At 45.3% G+C, this 19,615-nt stretch overlaps 2 protein-coding genes across 4 annotated transcripts in view; one reads left to right on the forward strand and one right to left on the reverse strand.

Annotated features, from left to right (window-relative positions):
* Positions 1 to 46: 46 nt before the first annotated feature.
* On the reverse strand, positions 47 to 19,615 carry PUSL1 (pseudouridine synthase like 1). 3 transcript variants are annotated; one of them, XM_015882173.2, is made up of 8 exons: positions 18,072 to 18,195; positions 17,589 to 17,646; positions 13,221 to 13,408; positions 8,829 to 8,978; positions 7,533 to 7,706; positions 3,126 to 3,180; positions 818 to 980; positions 47 to 194 (listed from the first exon to the last, which is right to left on the reverse strand). In XM_015882173.2, exons 1-8 carry the CDS (start codon positions 18,128 to 18,130, stop codon positions 163 to 165), a joined length of 879 nt encoding a protein of 292 aa, XP_015737659.1. In that variant the 5' UTR covers positions 18,131 to 18,195; the 3' UTR covers positions 47 to 162. The 3 variants fall into 3 exon arrangements, with proteins under 3 accessions (XP_015737659.1, XP_032304618.1, XP_015737660.1); XM_032448727.1 differs by lacking the exon at positions 18,072 to 18,195 and adding an exon at positions 19,530 to 19,615 and having other exon boundaries at positions 48 to 194; XM_015882174.2 differs by lacking the exon at positions 8,829 to 8,978 and having other exon boundaries at positions 53 to 194.
* Positions 4,781 to 19,615, forward strand: part of ACAP3 (ArfGAP with coiled-coil, ankyrin repeat and PH domains 3) — a 73,284-nt gene continuing 58,449 nt past the window's right edge. Inside the window, exons 1-6 of the mRNA XM_032448717.1 lie at positions 4,781 to 4,882; positions 6,191 to 6,287; positions 7,116 to 7,194; positions 10,131 to 10,205; positions 11,079 to 11,311; positions 17,795 to 17,894. Coding sequence (XP_032304608.1) covers positions 17,881 to 17,894 — 14 coding nt within the window. The 5' untranslated portion in view covers positions 4,781 to 4,882; positions 6,191 to 6,287; positions 7,116 to 7,194; ... (1 more) ...; positions 11,079 to 11,311; positions 17,795 to 17,880. The remainder of the gene's footprint in view (positions 4,883 to 6,190; positions 6,288 to 7,115; positions 7,195 to 10,130; positions 10,206 to 11,078; positions 11,312 to 17,794; positions 17,895 to 19,615) is intronic.

Consider the following 19,615-nt stretch of genomic DNA (forward strand, 5'->3'; position numbering starts at 1 on the left):
AAGCAGCATCGTTCTTCATTTCCCCTTAGCAAACAAATGATGGGAAGATGCCTAAAGTTGGTGATGTTTATTGAGACGAGAGCATTTATTGCGTAAAGAGTTCTGCAAACCTCCATCCCACATCCACAACAACAGTCCTTTCAGACATGGCTGACAGAGCTGCTATTCTCCCGGGTCCGCTGTTGTTTGCAAATCTGAATGGGAAGAAAAGAAAAACACCAAACATTGATTTAGGGAAAAAAGATGGCACTGAAAGCTCTTAAAGTCTGTGGTCTTCATTTCCTGCCTGGGCTCCCTCCCCACTGACACAGGCAGCTCCACATCCAGCATTAGTAGGAAATGCACCACTATGGAGAGGGCCCAAACCCACAAGCAGCAGCTGTCTCTTCAAGGCCAAGCCAAGTGCCCAGTGTTAGACTGAAACTCCCTGCACAACATATTGTTGCTTCTCCTTCTGTCTTTAAGCCCCTGTGTGTGCACAGCTGCAGCAGGAGAGCATTCCCAAAACCCACTGCAGGACGTCTGTGCTCTCTCTGTCCACCAGTTCCAAGGACATTTTATACAGAGGTAGATCCACAAGTATTAGAGAAGATCTGGTTACCATGTTGAGTGACAAAATAAGGCTCAAAGTCGACAGCAACCTGACTTCTCTTTCACTACCCTGCAAGTAAGAGGAAGAAATCTACCAGGAAAGAAACTAACAACTCATTTTCCATAGTAACTGCTTTAAATGGCACAAAAAGGACTGTGGGGGCTTCTGTTCCTTTCAGTATGAGGCCTGACTCCCACAGAAAGTCACTGCCTGCCATTCCCTTACCTGCTTCATTATATTCCACTGATTGTAGGAAGAGTCCGGATGATGGAGCCATGGCAAACGATGGAAAAGCCTGTGTATCCTTCATCTCCAGCAACTCCTTTATATGATGCGGTGCCAACTTTCCCTGGCCAACTGCAACCAGAGCCCCAACCATTCTCCGGACCTGAAAAGACAGCATACAGTTTAGGAACTGCCCCTTGTAACATTTAAAAGGTTAAGAAGTCCTCTTTGTATCAGCAGTGTTTTGTGTGGTCGAACAGCCCCTTCCCTACCTACAACTATGGGCACTAGGAAAATCAAGACCTGTAACACAATGTAACATCCAGTTCCACTGCCTTGCAGCAGGTTTGTTCTCATCACAGGTGGAAAGAGAGCTGAGCAGACATGGTTTCTATTTCAGAAGCTGCAGCAGCCACAGGCTGCCTGTGGCAGGAAGCTCAATTGCTGCTGGGCAAGCTGGGTTCACACACTATTAATGGACAAGCAACAATTTCCAGGTGGGGGCTATGTGCTTCTCTCTCTGAGGGCCAAAATCAACACAATCAAAAGGAAAATCAACAACACACCAAGTGTGAAAGCCCACCAGCCAACTAAGTCATCAAATTGGCATTTTGAACACCTCCACATGTCACAGCTTCCCTCCTCTGCACACTAAGCAATTCCAGATCTACTGGGTTAGCAGAAATTTCACACCCAGTGCTCACCTACTATCACACCCTCGCACATCAGCATCCCCCTTTAAACCAGTTCTCCAAATACGGTGCTTAAAATAACACTTACAAAAGATTAAACCAGAGTCTACTAAACAACCTCATCAAGTTTATCCCCATATATAAAGATATATTTATCCAAAGGCAGGCACTACTTTCACCTACTTGGTTGGAGCCTAAGCTGCACTACGTGGTGCCCACAGCCTGCCTTGTAGCCATTCTGGTGTCATGGAGAAGCAACACAGTGCTATGTTATCTGTCCCTCACTAGGGGTCATTGCATGCTGTGACTTTAGCTTTGATGTCTCCACACTTGGAGTTAATTGGTGTAAATCCAAACGGATGGGAGGCATCTGAAACAGCCTCGTGCTTGGTGTCTCCCTGCTGCTCCTTCAGGGAGAAGACACACATAATTTCTGACGCTGTTTAACCTTATTCTCTAATAAAAACATCCAGATGGTAAAACTTCACGTAGCAGCCATATGAGATGAAATCAGAGCTCCACCTAACCCAGTAAACTCTCTGTGACAGAGTACAGAAGCAGATGCTCAGGTCTGAGGGTGCAGGTTCACCATTTACAGTCTGCTCCTTCTCTCCTGGCCTGCCAGCTGGCTCTGAGGCTGCTGCTGAAAGCCCCACTCACAGAGGGCAATGGGCTCAGCATTACTGGGCAGAAAAAGAGTGTTACCAATGTCACCAAGTAACATTTCCAGTCTAATGCATTAAATGGGTTACCAGCATTTTCTCCTTGTCACAAGAGCATCTGATGAAGCAGATCCCTGCTATGTATCAAGCCTTCTCAAGCGTGTTATCGTCCTTCCCCTGCTCATATCCAGACACCCACTGTCAGAGAGCTTACGGAGCATTGCTTGGCACAGGATAAAAACAAATCTAGTTTGTCAAAACAGAACAAAAAATAACTGTTCCCACAAAACACCCCCTCTCTCTTCCAAAACAAGCCTTCCCATGCCTATTCTGTCTCCAGAGTGTGACTGTGCCCGGAGTAGGCAGACAGAACAGCCAATTGTTTCCTAATGAGGTGATCCATTAAGTTGTGGAGAGAGCCGACTCCCTTGAGGACAGCAGCAAAAAACCCCATTGGAGTTATTTCAAAGAAAACCCAGCAGCACGACAGAGGGAACGATCCTGCAGTCGTGCGGGCAGAGCTGAATCAGGTCTTCCCATCTCTCCTTCATGCAACACTGAGAATTACCTCATGCTCCAAAGCCAGAAAGTAAAATTCCAGGCAGCCTTCACTGGGCCTGGTGCCATTCAGCAGAGCAAGAACATATGTCTCTTGGTTTTTACCACTCGAACTGCAAGGACAAAGACTGAGGAAAACAAAACTTTCCATCCTCCCACATCATTCTGTGACTTTGGTCATTGATTTTAGACACAACCCAAAGATGGTCTGGTTCTATTGGATCAAATAATGAACACAGAGCCTCGCTTCACAGAGGCAAAGTCCCTGTGTGTATCACGAAGCTATAGGAGAAGCTCTGCAATACACATGGATGCAGCACTGCCAAGTCAATGGTGTTACAGTGAGGGTGATACTTGGGTTCTTGGAGACAAAGGGTGCACAGAGCAGAACAGTACCTGTCGGTAAAGAAACGATCTGCTCTTGAACTTCAGCTCCCAGAACTCCAGTCCCCTACAGAGAAAAGAAAGGGTTTAAAAATCACATCTCAAAAATGATCAGTTTAAACTAACGGGATTTGGAACAAAAAAAGAGTTATCAATAAGAACAGTTAAAAGAGATTAAAGAGCAACAATTCAGCTACAAATCATCTAAAGCCTTCAGATGAAGAAGACGTTGGTAAGCACAAGTTCTGCTTCAGCATGTCAAGGCCCAGGCTGCCAGATGGATCTCTGGACTGTTGCAAAACATCATCCTGCAGCTAAAGCCTACATGAGGGCTGCTGGTTCAATAGGAGGGGCAGATGCTTGCTGAGATGTAAGCTACTTTGAGTCACTGACTGCCTCAAAGCCAACAAGCTGCTCTTTTAGAAGCCCGAACTGCAGAGAGAACACAGAGAATTAGTCTTTTTCCTGGGCACCACCTCAGTTTAGGCACAGGATATGTCTGTTGTGCTAAAGGAAAGCAAAGGGTTGAAATACCTGCAGCCTGTCTGACCTGACCGGAGGAGGTAGATCCAAGGAGGAGGTACAAACTGCAAGATTCCATACAAGATAAAATAGCCCTTAATGGCAGCATTACTGGGAGGCATAATGGGCACTCAGAGTACTGTTAAGTTGGCAAATTCCAACCTGAAAACCGATTTCTCCTCTTCTTGCAACAAACTCTCCTCTGCCAGATGTTCACCCCAGAACAACAGTTGGCAGAACACCAGGAAAGATCAAATCCTGATGCAGACAGCAGAGCAGCAAACGTTTAAAAACCTGCTGCCAAAGTGGAGCCCTGCAATGTCAGCATTGCATCTGACCCAAGAGAAGCGCTTACCATGTGTCAGGCTGAACTAAATGCTTTGCCCTCAACAGCATTTCTGCCAGCCCATAAATCATTCTGGACGTGACTGAACATTTCTAGCTCTGATAAAAGCTTTTCACTTGTCATGTCACAAACGACACTTATCAAAGCTCTAATTCCACCACGTGCATGGTTCACATAGTGAGAAAGGAGTGAATTTTGTGCATCACTCTATTGAAGGCAACAAGGAGAAGAGAATTCAAAAGCATCAGGATTGAGACTGAGCAGCGGGAATCTTGTGGCAGGGGGAAATTGGATAGATGTCACTGCATGAAAACATCTTTTTCCCCTCTCCAAATCTGTTGACACAGATACCGTTGTCCTCTCCTCCTTTCCTTTGCCATAAGCCCAGTTGTGTGGGGCTCTGAAGACTCAAATCAGCTGTGGGAAAAGCACAGCTGCAATGCATTTATCTGGGGGGTTCAGGACAGGCTGGGTTTGCTGGAAACACCTGAGTATAAAGGAGGGGGCTGCCCACAGCCTAGAAGACAGCTCTTGTAAATGGTGGAAGAAGATGAAGAGGGGACAACATGATTCATAGCCTGTGTGGGGCATCAGGGCAATGTAAGCAGGAAGAGAGACTGAAACTATCACCCCAGGGAGCAACTGCAAGCTGTTTTCTCACAGGATTCACAGATAAGTTACTGCTTTTAGCCTTCTCTGTTGTGTATGTTGGTAAATGTAAAGGCAGCTCCTACCCCCGGATTCCTCTTTATGTCAGGAAATGACAATACTTCCATCACTTACATATGGTTTTCCTTCCCTGCAGCAAGGAGGACGTGGCATACAGACATGTGCAGCACTGGGCACATGCACAAATACCCACCATAATGTGGCCAGGAGTCTGCTCAGCTCTTCAGCAATGGTAAGAGACAGTTTGCATGCACCATCTCTAGCCAGGGTCCTCTTAGGAAAAATACTTAGGGAAATATCTTGTAGACATCGAATGAGGCCAAAATATTTTTCTTCAAGTGGGAAACTTTCTTTTTCTTGTCAATCTCACAAGTAATTCTGCTTACCAGCATGAATTCTGTCTGTCTTTTCCACTTAGCAGCAGCAAGCAGCACCTTGCAATGAATAATACATATCCAGCTAGAAAACAGGTGACAGAGCAATTGCTCCCTGGGAGTGGGGCTGAGGCTCTAAGCACATCCTCAGCATTCAAAAGCATTTTGGGTGGCTGGGGCACTAACTCTACTTCCAGTGTTGCTGAGCAACTGAGTTTGATGGAAGGAATCATTTGAAAAGAAGTCAATTCAGAAGATTGGTTTAAGTTCATAAAGGAAGGGAAGAATGTGAGTGAAAAGCTGCGTTATTTGACTAAGAAACCTTGGTTTATCATTCTGCAGATTCCTCCCTCTGAAGCGAAAAATAAAGCTCTTTAGACTTGAAAATAATAGATTGATAAGCTTTTAATGCTATCACAGCCCTTTCAGTGCAGGGATGGTTCATTCTGCTGCTGCAGGGAAGAAACACACACGCACTTCAGGCACTTGCTGTCTTACTTGCAGTAAGGGCAAAAGCAAACACCAAGCTCCATGACTGCAGCTGTCCCCATAGGGTGTTCTGCAGATTAGAACTAGGACACTGCAATAAACCAACATCAGCCAAAGGAAAAACACCCACTCAGCCTGTCACAAACATTCTAACCCCAGAACTTCTTTCTTTAGATCAGAAAACTCATGGTTTTGGTTAATGCTTTAATAACTAAGGAAGCACTGTAAGGGGCTTAGGTGCTGTTTCAATGCATCAAAACAAGGCTTCTCAAAGCCTCCCCCTTCAGCCTAGCTGTTCTGTAAATCAATCAGTGTTGGCACATTAAAAAAATGACTTGTTACAAAACACAAGTTGGGCTGCATGCATCACCAAGCAAAAAACAAATGCTATCAGCGACAAGCTTTGATGCCTTTCATCCCATTTTTCAGTTAGCTCTCTCCTGTGAGCTGTTTTTGGCCTTGTGTGGGATGGGTTTATGCAGCAAGTTATGCAAGGAATGGCAAATTCCTTTTTTAAATTGAATTTTTAAATAAAATTAAAGATGTCAAAAAGCTGATCCGTATCAAATCTGTGAGACAGGACAATCAGCAACAGTAGGTCTGGATTTTGAAGATAACAACGTGACCTGCATGCATTTAAAGGTGATCTTGATGAGACTGTTAATGCTTATTTTCAGGTTAGCTCAGTGGTGAAGTGCTTTGCTTACTTGTGTGATGGTCAAGCTCTCCAGCCAGCAGTGGTGGCCCAACAACAGACAGCAGGAAGGCAGCCAGGTAAGAGCACCCAGCTTCCCTTCCAGCCCCTCTTTTTCCCATGCAGGCAGTGTTTTAGCTGCAAATAAGCAGGAAGGAAGCGACCCATCTGGCACTCACTGCCTATGTCCTTGTACTTGTACAGCAGAGAGCTTCAGTGAATACGCCATACCCAAGTAGGTGGTTCTTTGTAATGCAGCTGTGTATTTGCAGCACCAATAGTGTGCAAAGAAACCACGGATCAGACAAAATGCCTTTTTCCTCCTGCCCCTGAATAGGGAGACTGAGAGGAACTGAAAGACCAGGGCTACTCAGAGCATACAGATCTCCCTCTGTTTTTGCAGTTCCCTTTTGGCTTTTATCCTACATTACTGCTGGCAAAACACACCATCCTAGAATAAGGGGGAAAAGAAAGAGCAGGCTATTTGCAAGCTGCAGTGAGGCCCAGCTGAAGCTTGAAGCATGGCCCTTATTGTTGCAGACAGCACAGTAAATATTCAAACCTAATGGAGGACTGTTGGGGGGGGGGGAAACTACAAAGAAAAGGGTTTTCCATTATTGGAAAACAAGAGAAATGTGGTTTGGAGTCAGACAATAGCAATGTCTGCTTTCAAGCTGGAACACAACAGCCATGTTTCTCTGAAAGAAATGAAAGCAGGGGGTCATGTTCAGATGATAAATACGTGTGATCTTTCTGGGGGGAAAAAAGACTTCAGTTTCTGCTAGAGGAAGGCAATACATCCAGCCACTTCATTTCAATACTTGCAAGACCTGGTCCTGAAAGAACCTGACACACAGCGATCTTTTATTTATGTGTTGACTGAGGAATACTGAATTTTTTTTCATCAGAATCCCCCAGGAAAGCAGAAGGAGTTACTGGTGTGAACTGAGAGGATATGCATAGCTACAGCAGTACCCTACGTGTTGGGTGAGTTATTTTTCCTCCTATTCACAGCCTCTAGGCAAAGCTGATCTTCAGCATCACATAGGAATTGCTGTGCCAGACTCCATATGTAGGTTTTTGACATCCTGCCTTACTGCACAAACAACTGGGCCAGCTTCTCTGCCCTTAGCTTTGCTCATCTTTCTCCCTGAGGTCACTAGGAGAAGAAATATCCTTCCCAAACTTTCACTAGGCAGAACCGTGCTTAGATTGTGAAGGCAATGCACTGAGAGGAGGTCAGTTCTTAGCACAGCACTGGAAAGCAGCTTTTCTGACAAAGCTGATCAGGGCAGCTCCTCAGCTGAGTATCTAGGCTCTCTCACCTGTATTCATAGTGGTGGGATAAGAAACCAGAAGAGGGTTGGATGTCTGCCTGTACGATGGTTTTGACTGGAGACCGAGACGGTGCATTGGAGTTGGGTGAACAAAAAGTGCTGAAGTCGTGTGTTCCCAGTAAGAACTGTGCTGCGTCCTGCATGGCGGGCACGTTGAGGTAGCTGAAAAGGAAAGGAGCATTAGGTGGGACTGAGTATGTTATGTGGGTTAAATTCAGTTAATTGATGAGAGGCTTGAACTGAGCATGCAAACAGAACATGGCAGCATTCTGGAAGGTGGAGTTTTTCTTGTTAGAGCCCAAACCACAAACCAAGATGCCAGATGACCTGAGGTCTGAAGGTGCTCAAAGCCCCAGGTGAGGGGTTGGCAGGCAAACATCTTTCCACAAAGCTTTATCCTTAATATGGTTGAATTCAAAACAGTTTTATGCAAACTATTGGCTAGAGTGGAGGAAAAGAGAAACAAAAGCCTTCACGGTACCTTGTAAACTCAAAAAGGTGTTGCCAAGTAAGAAAATATCAAACACCATGAAGGTTTTCCAACCTTGTTTTTTTTCCTATGATGTGAAAAACTCCAGTGTTCTTGAATGTATATTTATCTCAGTACAACCTTGTCTAAAGGGCAATAGCTGATTTTTCTTCTGGGGACTGTTTGTTATTTCCTTACCCACTGCTTATCATGTCTTAAGTATTGTGAAGGATATATGTGAATGCTGTGCTACATACACAAGCTTGTTACTGTAGGGTTGCTCAGAGTCATTGGCTCTCACTTATTCACAAGTAAAAGAATTCAGACAGGGAATGAGAGCAAAGATTTACATGCAGCCATCACCAGAAACAGGATGAGAAAAAGGAAAAAAAAGGAAAAAAAAAATGCCAGCTTTCATCATTGATTGCCTTCTGTGTACGGTCACACCTAAAGCTGTGACATCTGCCATGTGATGCATTTCTGCCTGCATCGTATGAGAGCGTTGTCCCTTCAGCTGTCAGAATGGGTTTGCTATATGAATTGGCAAGGTTATCTGAGGAAATGCTCATTGCTTCCACACAGGGCACACAGTCGTTCATGGATGTGGCCCAGAGCCATTGAGTTAACAACAGCTACAGCTGACTGTACAATTAAGATCAGACTCAGGCCTCACTGAATGTACCTCAGTGCAGCTCCAATGTTCAATATCTCCAGTATGATGTGGGAATCTGGTTTCATGTGTGGAAATCACCCCTCTGCATCTCTCCCAAACAGCTCCTTGCAGAGCTGCCCCAGGCCATATGGAAGACACTCACCCCCCAGTGGGAGCCCAGCACAGATCCCTCTCAAACACTGGTATTTCAGAATGGTGGGTACAGCCCATCAACAGCCGATAAATGTAGGTTCTTGACAGTGCAGAGAAGCGTGCATGGAAGCTGTCGGTCACTCTGTAGGCACTCAGAATGCTGTTATGACAGAATAGAATGAGAGAGACAGAAACGCCATGCACTAGCTTAAAAGCTTTTGCTGGTCTCCATATAGGTGGAATTAAAACATGCAATAGATTCTTTACTTGCTCTGTGTTCTAAACCCACACACTTCCTAGCAATCTCACTGTTGGAACTCTTAGCATCCTGACCCAAACTTCCAGCCAATAATCAACATTGGCTGCCATCAGTTTTCTCTTCAGCTGAATGCTGCATTCTGCTTCCTGCTCTTAGGAATGGCACCATTAAAGAGCCTGCATTATTCCCACACGCAGCTGGGTGTGAAGGCTCACGTGTGCAAACACGTTCTTTGAAATATTCATGTGCACGTACAAATATGAATCACTTGAGGGAAAGTTTTGCAAAAACAAACAAGCAAGACAATGTTTGAGGTTTCCTGAGATCCTCAGGATGAAATGTATCTCACATATGGAGAGTATTATGCTGTGCTAGCTCATGACCCACTTTTCAGTGGCTGTTGCAAATGTCAAGTGTGTTTTTCACAAAATCTCTTAGCAGTTCTTTTGTGGTATCCCTACTATGCTAGGAGAATGGAGAAAATAGCAATTATTCCTCCTTTTACCAAAGCAGCTGTAGAAATAATTCCCTTTGGACTTTTTCATCCGCTACCTTCTTTAGCAGGAAAACCAATAGGAGAGAGCTGGTCTCCTTTGAGCCCTGTAAGAAAACATTTCCTTGCCTATGACTCTTACCCAGACGTGCTGATGGCCAAGGTAACATTTTTTCTAAGCTCTAACTGAACACACAGCCATAAATGGACTTTCTACATGAAATCTGACAGGCACACAAATACTTCCTCTGGCCCCGCTCTAGGCTCGCCAATGAGAAACTAGTTATTGCAGCATCATTCCCAAGTTGATGAGTTCTTCCAGACTATTCGCTTGGCTCACAACTGCCCTAATGCAGCTGTGAAACACTGACTCAAAGGACAGAGTGTGTCTGTGCTTGCCTTCAAAGGCATATTGGCTGTACCCTCCAGTCTGCAGGACAGCATCAACTGAGGTGGAAGAGATGCAGTGTGGATGATAAAACCAGACGTCCCAACCACAATAACCACCAAAAAAGGCTTTTGGTGCACTATTTTCATGGTAATTTCTTTTTTTTTTTCAGGTTGTCACCTTTTATATTAAGCAACAGAGACCAGCCATCTTCCTGTTTTGCTTGTCAAACTTGGCACAACGGCAGGTCAGTGGCTCCACTTTTACTTGTAGTTGATCCAGTTCTAATAGATAAATTATTAGGTTTATCTATCAGATAAACTAAGAAGAGGGAAGAAACCCAGCAGCTTTAATGAGCCTGTAAGAGAAGTCTCATAGCCTCATTTTTCCTTATACTCATGAGTCCCTTTCTTGATCAAGCATCTACCTGCAAACACTAGAATACAATCAGAAGTCTCATAGCCTCATTTTTCCTTATACTCATGAGTCCCTTTCTTGATCAAGCATCTACCTGCAAACACTAGAATACAATCAGATATTCTAAGGCTTCCTATCCGTTTCACCTTAGCCTTGCTGCATCCACAAGAAGGGCTGCCATCACTCTCTGTGTGTAGACTGATGGGACTTAGCACTGGAAACCATTGGTGAATAAGCCCAAGCCCTCTTGCAGAGCCGTGGCCCCAGATAAGAGCATGAAGGACTTCCCAATGACAGATATACCTGCACACCCAATGCAGCACTGTTTGCTCACTCCTAAAGGCAGCTACGCAGTTCATTGTAGCAGATGGAAATAGTTGAAAGTAGGTCACTTCCCTACACACCACTACAACTGGTTTGAAGGCAGCAGTTTGTGCTGGATTTCATTTTCCCATAGTCCAGAGTTGTGGCTTGTCATCATCCTGCTGGGAGCAGCAGCAAGGAGGCACCATCTCAGAGGTAATGCCTCTCTGCAGATATTGCTTTAGAGGACGTCTCTCATTAGAAAGTAGTTTTCCTTCTGTCGTGTGCCCCTCTGGTTTTACACCTTTGTAAATGGATGAGAAAGGATGCAGAGCAACCAAAGAATTTGATACCGTTTGGGACCAAGTAACAGATAAAGCTATTTATTTACTTTTAAAAGGTTGGTGCCGCAGGGAGTTTTGTCAGCCTAAGCACCTCTGGCTCACACCTCTTTGCTGCAAAGGCTCAGACCACAGAAGAAATTAAAGCTGAGCCACAGGCCTCTGCAAAGATTTGCAATAACAAGCCCAGAAGATCGCTTTGCTGCTATAAACTCCCATCAGAAATGCAAACTACATCCTCCAGGCCTGCAATGGAGTTTAAACCCAGGACCTCCAGTGTCTTCTAAACACGGTAATATAATTAAGTATTCCATTTATTTTCCTCTGTCTACATGTCTCCACAAGCATTTAATCTCCCTTGAGCTTCTCCTGTTAACACTGAAGTGATTTTTATTAAATAACCATCCTTTTATAACCTCCCATAGAATTATTCTTTCAGAAAAGCCCATTTATACTCGCATGATTCTTCACTGCAGACATCCTTTCTTGCCTCTCCTGGTAGATGCAATTGCTATTTTGGGCTCTTTCTAGCTGGGAGTCTCTTATTCCACCAGTTCTTCAAGCACACCACATTTCAAGCCTTGTTAACGTCCCCTTTTTTACAAGTCTGCTGGTAAATACTGAGAGCATTCTTCAGCTTTTAGGCAGCATAATCTTCAGAAGAATTTGAAGGCAAAGAAGCCCAAAGGCATCTAATTTGAAACACCAACGTATTAAATACAAAGGTGTCCTCCAGAAGTACTAATTCCTCTCTCCACTGACAACAGAAGGTGAAAACCAGTTTGCAAGAGGTGGGATGAATCTCTGTCTTGTTGCGATGCAGAAAGCTTTTATGGAAAACTTCACAAACTGAAACCAGAAACAGAAGGCAAGAGTCTACTTTACTACTCTATCCCTATTTACCATGATAACAATGTCCTCCTCAAGTTACCCATCAGCAGAATACGCTCTGATCTTTGCAGACAAGACCCTTTCAAAAATGCTTTGCAACTATAAAAGACAGCTCATTTCCTAGAAGAGACCCATCATGCAGCAAAGCTACAAAGAAGATGATTATTGCTAATGATACAACCAGCCAGTTTGGAATCTGGTTTCCTTTTCAAGCTCTATCAACAACGAGTTCTCACAAAGATATCTCTCTCCATCACCCCCTGCCTGCAACCACATGAAAGTGCTGGGTTTTTTATCCAGCATTAGGAGAGAATTCTTGGCAAAGTCATAGTTACAGAGGGAGGGGTTGGCTGCTGATCCATTTCGATTCATGCCTGTCACCAAGCTCCTTAATGGAAAGCAGCTGAGCCATTTGTAAAAGGTTCAGACCAAGGGAGGAGGGAGAAGTAGAGCTGACTGCATCCTGGTAAACTCAGAGTGTCTAATGATGAGGACCGTGGTCAGGCACGCAGCTAAGGCCAGCAAGCACCCTCACAACAGCACAGGGCACTTCACAGCTTCAACCAACTCAGACTCTCTTCATTTTACACAGCATCTGGGACCTGCACAAAGGACCTCCTGGGAGAAAAAGAAACATCACCATTCAGATCTCCTTCCTCAGCCACCAAACTGTTCAGGTGCCTGCACATCTAGAGCTGGGTTCACTGCTCCCCAGGCCATGGAGAATTGGAGTCCTCCCTTGCAAAATGAAGGGCAGATGCAGGCATGTTGTCAGCCCTCAAATCCCAGGCCTTGCTGCGTTGGCATTTGGGTCAGGCCCTGTTTCACAAAGAGGAGATTAGAAAATAAAGCAGACTGGGTGAAGTGGGAAGGGGGAGGGTGTTTCATAGTCAGGCTGCTATTCTTACAAAAATCCCTGCATTGGGTGGGGAGGGATTTGCTTTTTTGTCCTGGGATCTTGCTCCGGTATGGGGAATTTGCCTCTATAATCTTCCTTTATTACACTCATGCCACCAGACTGCAGTAACATGAAACAGCAACTGGGTCTTCTGAGTAATTACCAATTGGGATCTTGCATCCAACTTCTGCTCATCCAAACACTTCCTACAAATCAGCCACCTTCTTGTACAGCACAGTGCAGAGCTCTGGCACACTGCTCGTCAGTGTTACTGCCCACAGAGCCATGTCTTAGTGCAACAAATGCTGGACAGACATGGACAGTCTGAGCCTTCAACTGCTGGGAGATCATCACTACATTCTTCCCCTTTCTCAAACAAGAATTAAAGGATTTTGACTTGCCACCAACTCACCGGATTGGCTCAGGCTTCAAGTGGCGATTCAAACAACTAATGAGCACTCTCTCTTGAAAAGCTGGCTTCCCTGGTGCCCTCTGGATGTCAAGGTGAGCAGAGTTGCAGAGCGCATGGACACCACTGTCTGTCCGGCTGGATATGTGGAACTTGATGGGAACAACAGGTTTTAGGTTCTGTGCTGCCTTCTGCAATCCAACACGAGACAGAACCATGAACAGGAAACTCAGAGCTCCCTAGGAAACAATGCCCTCCTCCTTGCTAAATATATCATGCCTCCAAGAGAAGCAATAGGGAGTTTTACTGTGAGCTGCAGAGATGGATGGAGGTGGGCCTGTTGATTTCTGCTAGTGTTACTTGGCTTCTCACCTTGTGTCCCAGAATGATTTTAAAGAGAACATACAATACACCACGTCAGCTTCCTTACACATTAAACAAAGTGAAAAATACTTACCTCCCTGTTCTTTGCTTTATAGAATTGGGCAGAAGAGAACAGAGAATCCCTAATTTTAATCCAGGTGCAACCCCTGCATCTGACTGCTAAGAACTGCACCCGGCATCAGCAGCACAGTGCATGCTCTTAGAGAGCTCCAGAACTCAGATAGAAACAGCACACAGGTGTCAGATTGACATCACAGCTAATAGGCCTGATGGAGCTCAGGCTGCAGCCTTTTGTTCCAGTGTAGGCCAAAATGGTGTAAAATACAGCATTTCTTTCCTATCCTCAACAGGAGCAGGGCTACAGAGGGCAATGTGCTTCTATTCAGAGCAGAGGAGGAGTCGGGGGACCAGATAAGAAGTAGCACAGCACCAGTGTAATGTGTTTATTGGTCCCACTGAGAAACAGAAACAGATCACAGAACCAAGGCATAGCTCTAATAGAACACAGCAGTGGAAGAGCTGATGCTGAGCCATGCCAGCAGGTATAAATAAGGACAAGGAGGGAGAGAGATGCTAACAAAGATAATTATATATTTAAGGGTCTAAGATCATTCCACATTTAGCAAAGCCAGGGTGGACTTTGGTAAGGGGCAAAGGCAAACTCTGCTTCTAGTAACTTACTAGAGCAATGTTAAAACCACAGTAGTTCTGCCATACAATAACGGTTAGGAGTAGGTTACAGCACTTGCAAAATACAGTTTTGTCTTTGTCAGGACAGGCCCTTAATGTAATTTATTGTGGTGTATGAATGAAGCATATCTGAACGACTGAAGGAAAAAAAGCAGGAAACCAGATGAATGACTGGAAATTTCCTTCTCTCTCATCTTCCCTCCTGAGTGGTGAACCCAGCAGTGGTCTTTATTACATTTCAGTTTCGTACCAAGAGTCAATAAAGCTTGAATTGCTGACTCACAAATGCCTTCCAGATTCCTACAACTTGAGCAGACAGGATTCTGGGCTCTCAGAAACATATCATTATAATGCACAGGGAGGCAAGAAAAATTGTAACTGAGCTGCAGGGGAAAGCTTGGGAAACAGAACAGAAATGACCCCAGACTTTTCCCTTTCCTAATCCTTCTATTTGGAGTTCACATATGGTTACAATTAACAATAAAAATCTTTATTTATCACCCTTAAGCAGAGAGAAGCAGACAGAAATTAAGTATGTTTTATGCAGCAGACCACGTCTTGTGCTTCAACACTCTGTCTTTAAGTGGAAGCTGTGTTTGTATCTGCAAAGATATGCTTGTATTTTGCAGACTCCTCTCTTTCCCCAGCCTCACCTCCCCTTCTTTTTGCCAGGCACAAATCAGCCAGTGTGAGCATAGCTGAGTGGAACAGAGGGAGAGAGGGCAGGAGAGAACATCCTCCTTTCTTGCTATGGAGAAGCTGGAGAAGTTTGGATACAACACTCCCGTGGATCCCCACACTGCATTCTATTTCACACACCACATCTGAACAAAGCTGGATAATAGGAACACATCAACATTTGGGTTTCTCATCAACCAACCATTCACTAATGACCCCTTCACCTATGCATATGTCTCATATCTGCTTCATCCAGATGGCCTTTGAGCCTATAGACATCTGTTACCTTCCTCCACTGGTTCCTATATACTCTAATCCATTAATACAACCCACGCTGATCTGCAAAAAAGATGCATTATTTACACTTAGTAATTGCTTGAATGGCAACCTGCCCTTTCAGAGGAAGGAAGGGAAAGGAAAAAAGAGCCCCTACAAGCAGCAGGCCTTTCATCTGAGGAACTTCCAAGGCTTTACTGCTGTTAATTCTGACCCTTATGCTGCTGGGTATCATCTATGGATTCCAATGGGGAAAACTGAGACAGAAGTTAAGCAGTTTACCCACAGGTATCCACCTAAGAAGCAATAGAGGAGACAAAGGAATTGAGGAGCTGTGCTCTCTTACATCCTCACAGTTCACAGGTCTCTGCTCCCTTCTTTAGGCCACACAGCATGCCAGCATTCTGCTTGGCAGGTTATAAACACTGGAACCTTGACTTGACACGAGCTAGAGGTGTCTCATTGAGCCAGACCTCACTCAGTTTCATGCCATCTTTACTTCTACAGTCACTGCTGTTCCAGACAATCCCTGGGTGTTTCTCTATACTCTCTATACCAGTGATACAGAGGAAAGCATTACTTGTATTTAGTAGGTCTGTGCTGCTAACAGGTTTTGTTCACTAAGCACTTCCATATTTTGAATCCCACTGCAATTTCCATTGTTGTGTGCCAGAATGATATGAATCCACACTCCAGATTTCTCTTATTACTCACAGCCCTGTTCTCTTTCCCCACTGTACACACGTTGCAGAGGCAAGATGAAGAACAGGCCTGTCACTACACCATGTCTGGGAAGCAAAAATTCATCCACGTATCTCCCCAAAGTCTGAATAAAAAAGGCTCAAGATGCTCAGCCACGAAAGACCCCTGCAGAGCATCTGGGAGCTACAGAAGGAAACTGTCAAGTCAATTGTAGATGCAGCAGGAGTATTTGGGAAAGGTGTCTATTGCTCTTCCACAGCAGCTGGGTTGCTTATTGGTGTTGTCAGTGGAAGACATCTACAATGGCATCAGATGCACAGACACGAGGGATTGCATTGCATTGCATTGCTGGAGACGGTGCACGATTTATAAAGTGCTGAGTTCTAATGAATAATAATGCAGGAGCTTCTGGTTGCAAGGCATCACAGCCCTGCTGACTCAATGGGCATTATGTCAACTGAAACTCATTAAGAATCTAACTCCTTCCCAGAAGAAGAGAGAAAAACTATGGAGAAAACAAGGAAAAAAAAAGATGAGAAAGCAGCTTCTGCTGGAAAAGAAGGTTTCCAAAGCAACCCAATCGAGCATCCCAGTCTGGGATCCCAATCATGTCCTCTATGATAGATGTGGTGACAAAGGCTAGGCCTCCTGCTCAGCCACAGCTCTACCTTGTCAACTCCAGAGCAGCAAGTCCTGCTCACAAACCAGTTCATTACACATCTAAGGACACCAGCTGTTGATACATGAAGTCTACACTTCGCAGGTTATTTGCTTGCCTGTAACTGCAAACAAAACAGATGTCTGAACGCATGCAGGATGGAACAAGGATCTTGTTATAGATTTAATCTTGCTTTTCCCTTCGCTTGCCTTCCTGGCTTTGGAAATGAGTGTTATGAAGTTCAAGGCTGCATAGAAATGGAGGAAGGAAGATAAATTCCTGCAGGCCGCAGAAGTTTTCTATTAAATTTGCTTTAAGACATCCCATGTGGTTCTAATAGATGCAGCCCTGCTCAGCAGTGCCCAGCATCAATACCACCACATGAAAGCAAAGCACATATCCCAGCACAGGCCGGCGAAATGCTGATACTGTGAAAAGACAACACCAAATAAGTTTATCTTTTTCCTTTTCTTTGTCTTTCCCTTTTATCACCCATTCCCTTGTTTAAAACAAAGTTACTTGGATAATGCAAAACAACTGCTGGGCTCACCTAAAGTCCGGCGCCTGGGGCTGAGACATTGGATGGTTCAGAGGATGAGATAAATGAGATAGAAAGTCCTTTGGGGCTCTTCCTTCAAGCATTGCACTATATTTATACACTTTCTCCACACCGGTCTCAGGCAAGAAGCCATACAAATACATCCTGAAAACTTATTTTCAAGCCATAATTCATCTCACTTTCCTGCTGCAAAGCAAGAATGCTCAGCCTTGCTCAGTAAATACAGGCATGGCTGGAAATGTCTTGATGCTCAGAGCTTTGGGGTGGGATATCTCATCCTAACTCTCCCACCTGCACTCAATAAGACACTTGACTACAGCTGAATAGTCATATTCTAAATGCCCAGTGTAAAAATAATATCCATAGCCAACAGTGTGAGCGCAGCAGTTTCATTTTAATGTCTATTTGATTAGCAAAGACGTACCTCCAAATAATTCTGGACTCCAAGCCCTGACTGCTCAGCTGTGGTTTGCATGACCCCACTGCAGAGGAAAGCAGATAGAGCAGTTAATGGGATGGATCAAGACTGTGTTTTCTACCCAGTATCTTGTCAGATAACCCACCAGAAGTAAGTGGTGGGGCAATAATTGAACTGCTTGCTGCTGATTGAGCTTTTCATCCATCTCATAGGGATACAGTGCTGGGAGAACAGCAAAAATCATCACTCTAATGCCACTCTGTGTGATGGGCTGGGAAGATAAGGCAGATTACCCTGGATGAGAGTATGCAGGTAAAGCATTTTCAGGCTCGATCTGCTATCACCTTTCTCTCTGTGCTTTCCTACCCACCAGCACAAAGCACATGGCCTACCCTAACCCATTTTTACCTACCTCATCCATGCAACCCACCCCCACCCCTTCAACCCCCCCGGATCTAACAGCGCAGGGCCGAGCTCTATCGCACCTACCTATATTTAGTGCCACAGTACTGAAAGAACACTAAATATCGGGTTTTAGGAGAAACCATCTTTGCTGCACTACGGGCTCAGCAAGGAGGCGGACCGGGCCCGGCTTCCCCTTCCAGCACCGCCCCCTTCCGGGTGAGGCCATGGTGGCTCTGTGTGTGTGTATGTATGTGAATGGAGCAGCCTGATGAGCTCTCATAGCGTGAATTTCAGCTCTGGAAGGGATGGTGATTCTCAGCCATTGAGTTTGTGTGTGTAGAAACACCCCCCGTGTCGTTATCGGTGCTGGAAGAGCAAAGGGAAACGGTAACAGCGCTGATTTGAGGTTGATAGAAGCAGGTGGAGCGGAGGCCAGCAGAGGTCACCTTGGCCATTCTGCACAGAGCTGATCCTATATGTGTTCCTAAGGACCCTCCACTGCTTATAACATCAAATCAGGTCGGACTGTTACATACACACCATCCTTATAGAGCTCAGATAGAACCAGTGCCTGGAGGCAGATTTAACAGCAATCAGTGTGGATGTGGCACCGAGCATCTTCCTCCCCCTCTGTTTGTCCTGGTTCTGTCCGTGGTTGAGGTGATGCCTTGACATGCTGTGACACTGAGACGCCCCCGGTGATGCTACGAGCTGTGGGTTTAATTCAGGTGCTCATTAAACAATGCAATTGGGTAGAACGTGGAGGTTTGAACTCAGGGCACTTCTCAGTCTTAATGCAGCCTGTGGTGAGTGATGGGCGGAGGATCCAAATGAAGCTCGTTGTAATTAGTCTCATTTATCCACGCCACATCACACTGCTGTGTCCGGCAGCAAATGTGATCTGTTCCCATGGACCCACAAGCCCAGATGTCCTTCCTTGAGTGATTACATTGGCTTCGCTGGAGTTACTGCAGATTTACTGCATGGCTGATGGCAGCAGCAAATCCACTGTGTACGGAAAATTAAAAACTAGATTAAGCAGTAACAGGATTGATGCCAATCCTTTTGACACTGATGGCAGGGAATTGCTGCCTGCATCCCCTACAGGTCCATTCCCCCCATCCAAACTGTGGCCACAGTGGCAACCCAAAGGATGGGCTGAATTAATGCAGATACCAGAGGGGATGGTTAGGGTTTGAATCATAGGGTCACAGGATGGCTGGGGTTGGGTCTGTGAGGGCTTTAAGGGGGGAAGCTGGGGTTGGAAGGGGTCTTAAAGCCCTCATAGACCCAACCCCTGCTGTGGGCTGGGTGCCCACTGTGCTGCCCAGGATCCCATCCAGCTTTGGCATCACCAGGGCAGCAGTGCAAGTGCCTCACTGCACTCTGAGTCAACAATTTCTTCCTAACATCCAACCTAAATCTCTCCCCTGTCACTTTAAAACCATTCCCCCTTATCCTATCGCTATCAGAGCGTGCACAAATGTGGTTAATCAGCTCCCATCGATTCATTAGGAGGCTCAATGAGCTCTCCGAGCTCACCTTCTGTGGGAATACCGGGGGTACGTTCATTCTAAGGTAACTGGGGGTATCCACAGCTGAGCTCCCCGCCCCGGTCCCTGCCCTGC

The sequence above is a fragment of the Coturnix japonica genome, chromosome 21 (assembly GCF_001577835.2).
Source record: "Coturnix japonica isolate 7356 chromosome 21, Coturnix japonica 2.1, whole genome shotgun sequence".
Taxonomy (NCBI): Eukaryota; Metazoa; Chordata; class Aves; order Galliformes; family Phasianidae; genus Coturnix; species Coturnix japonica.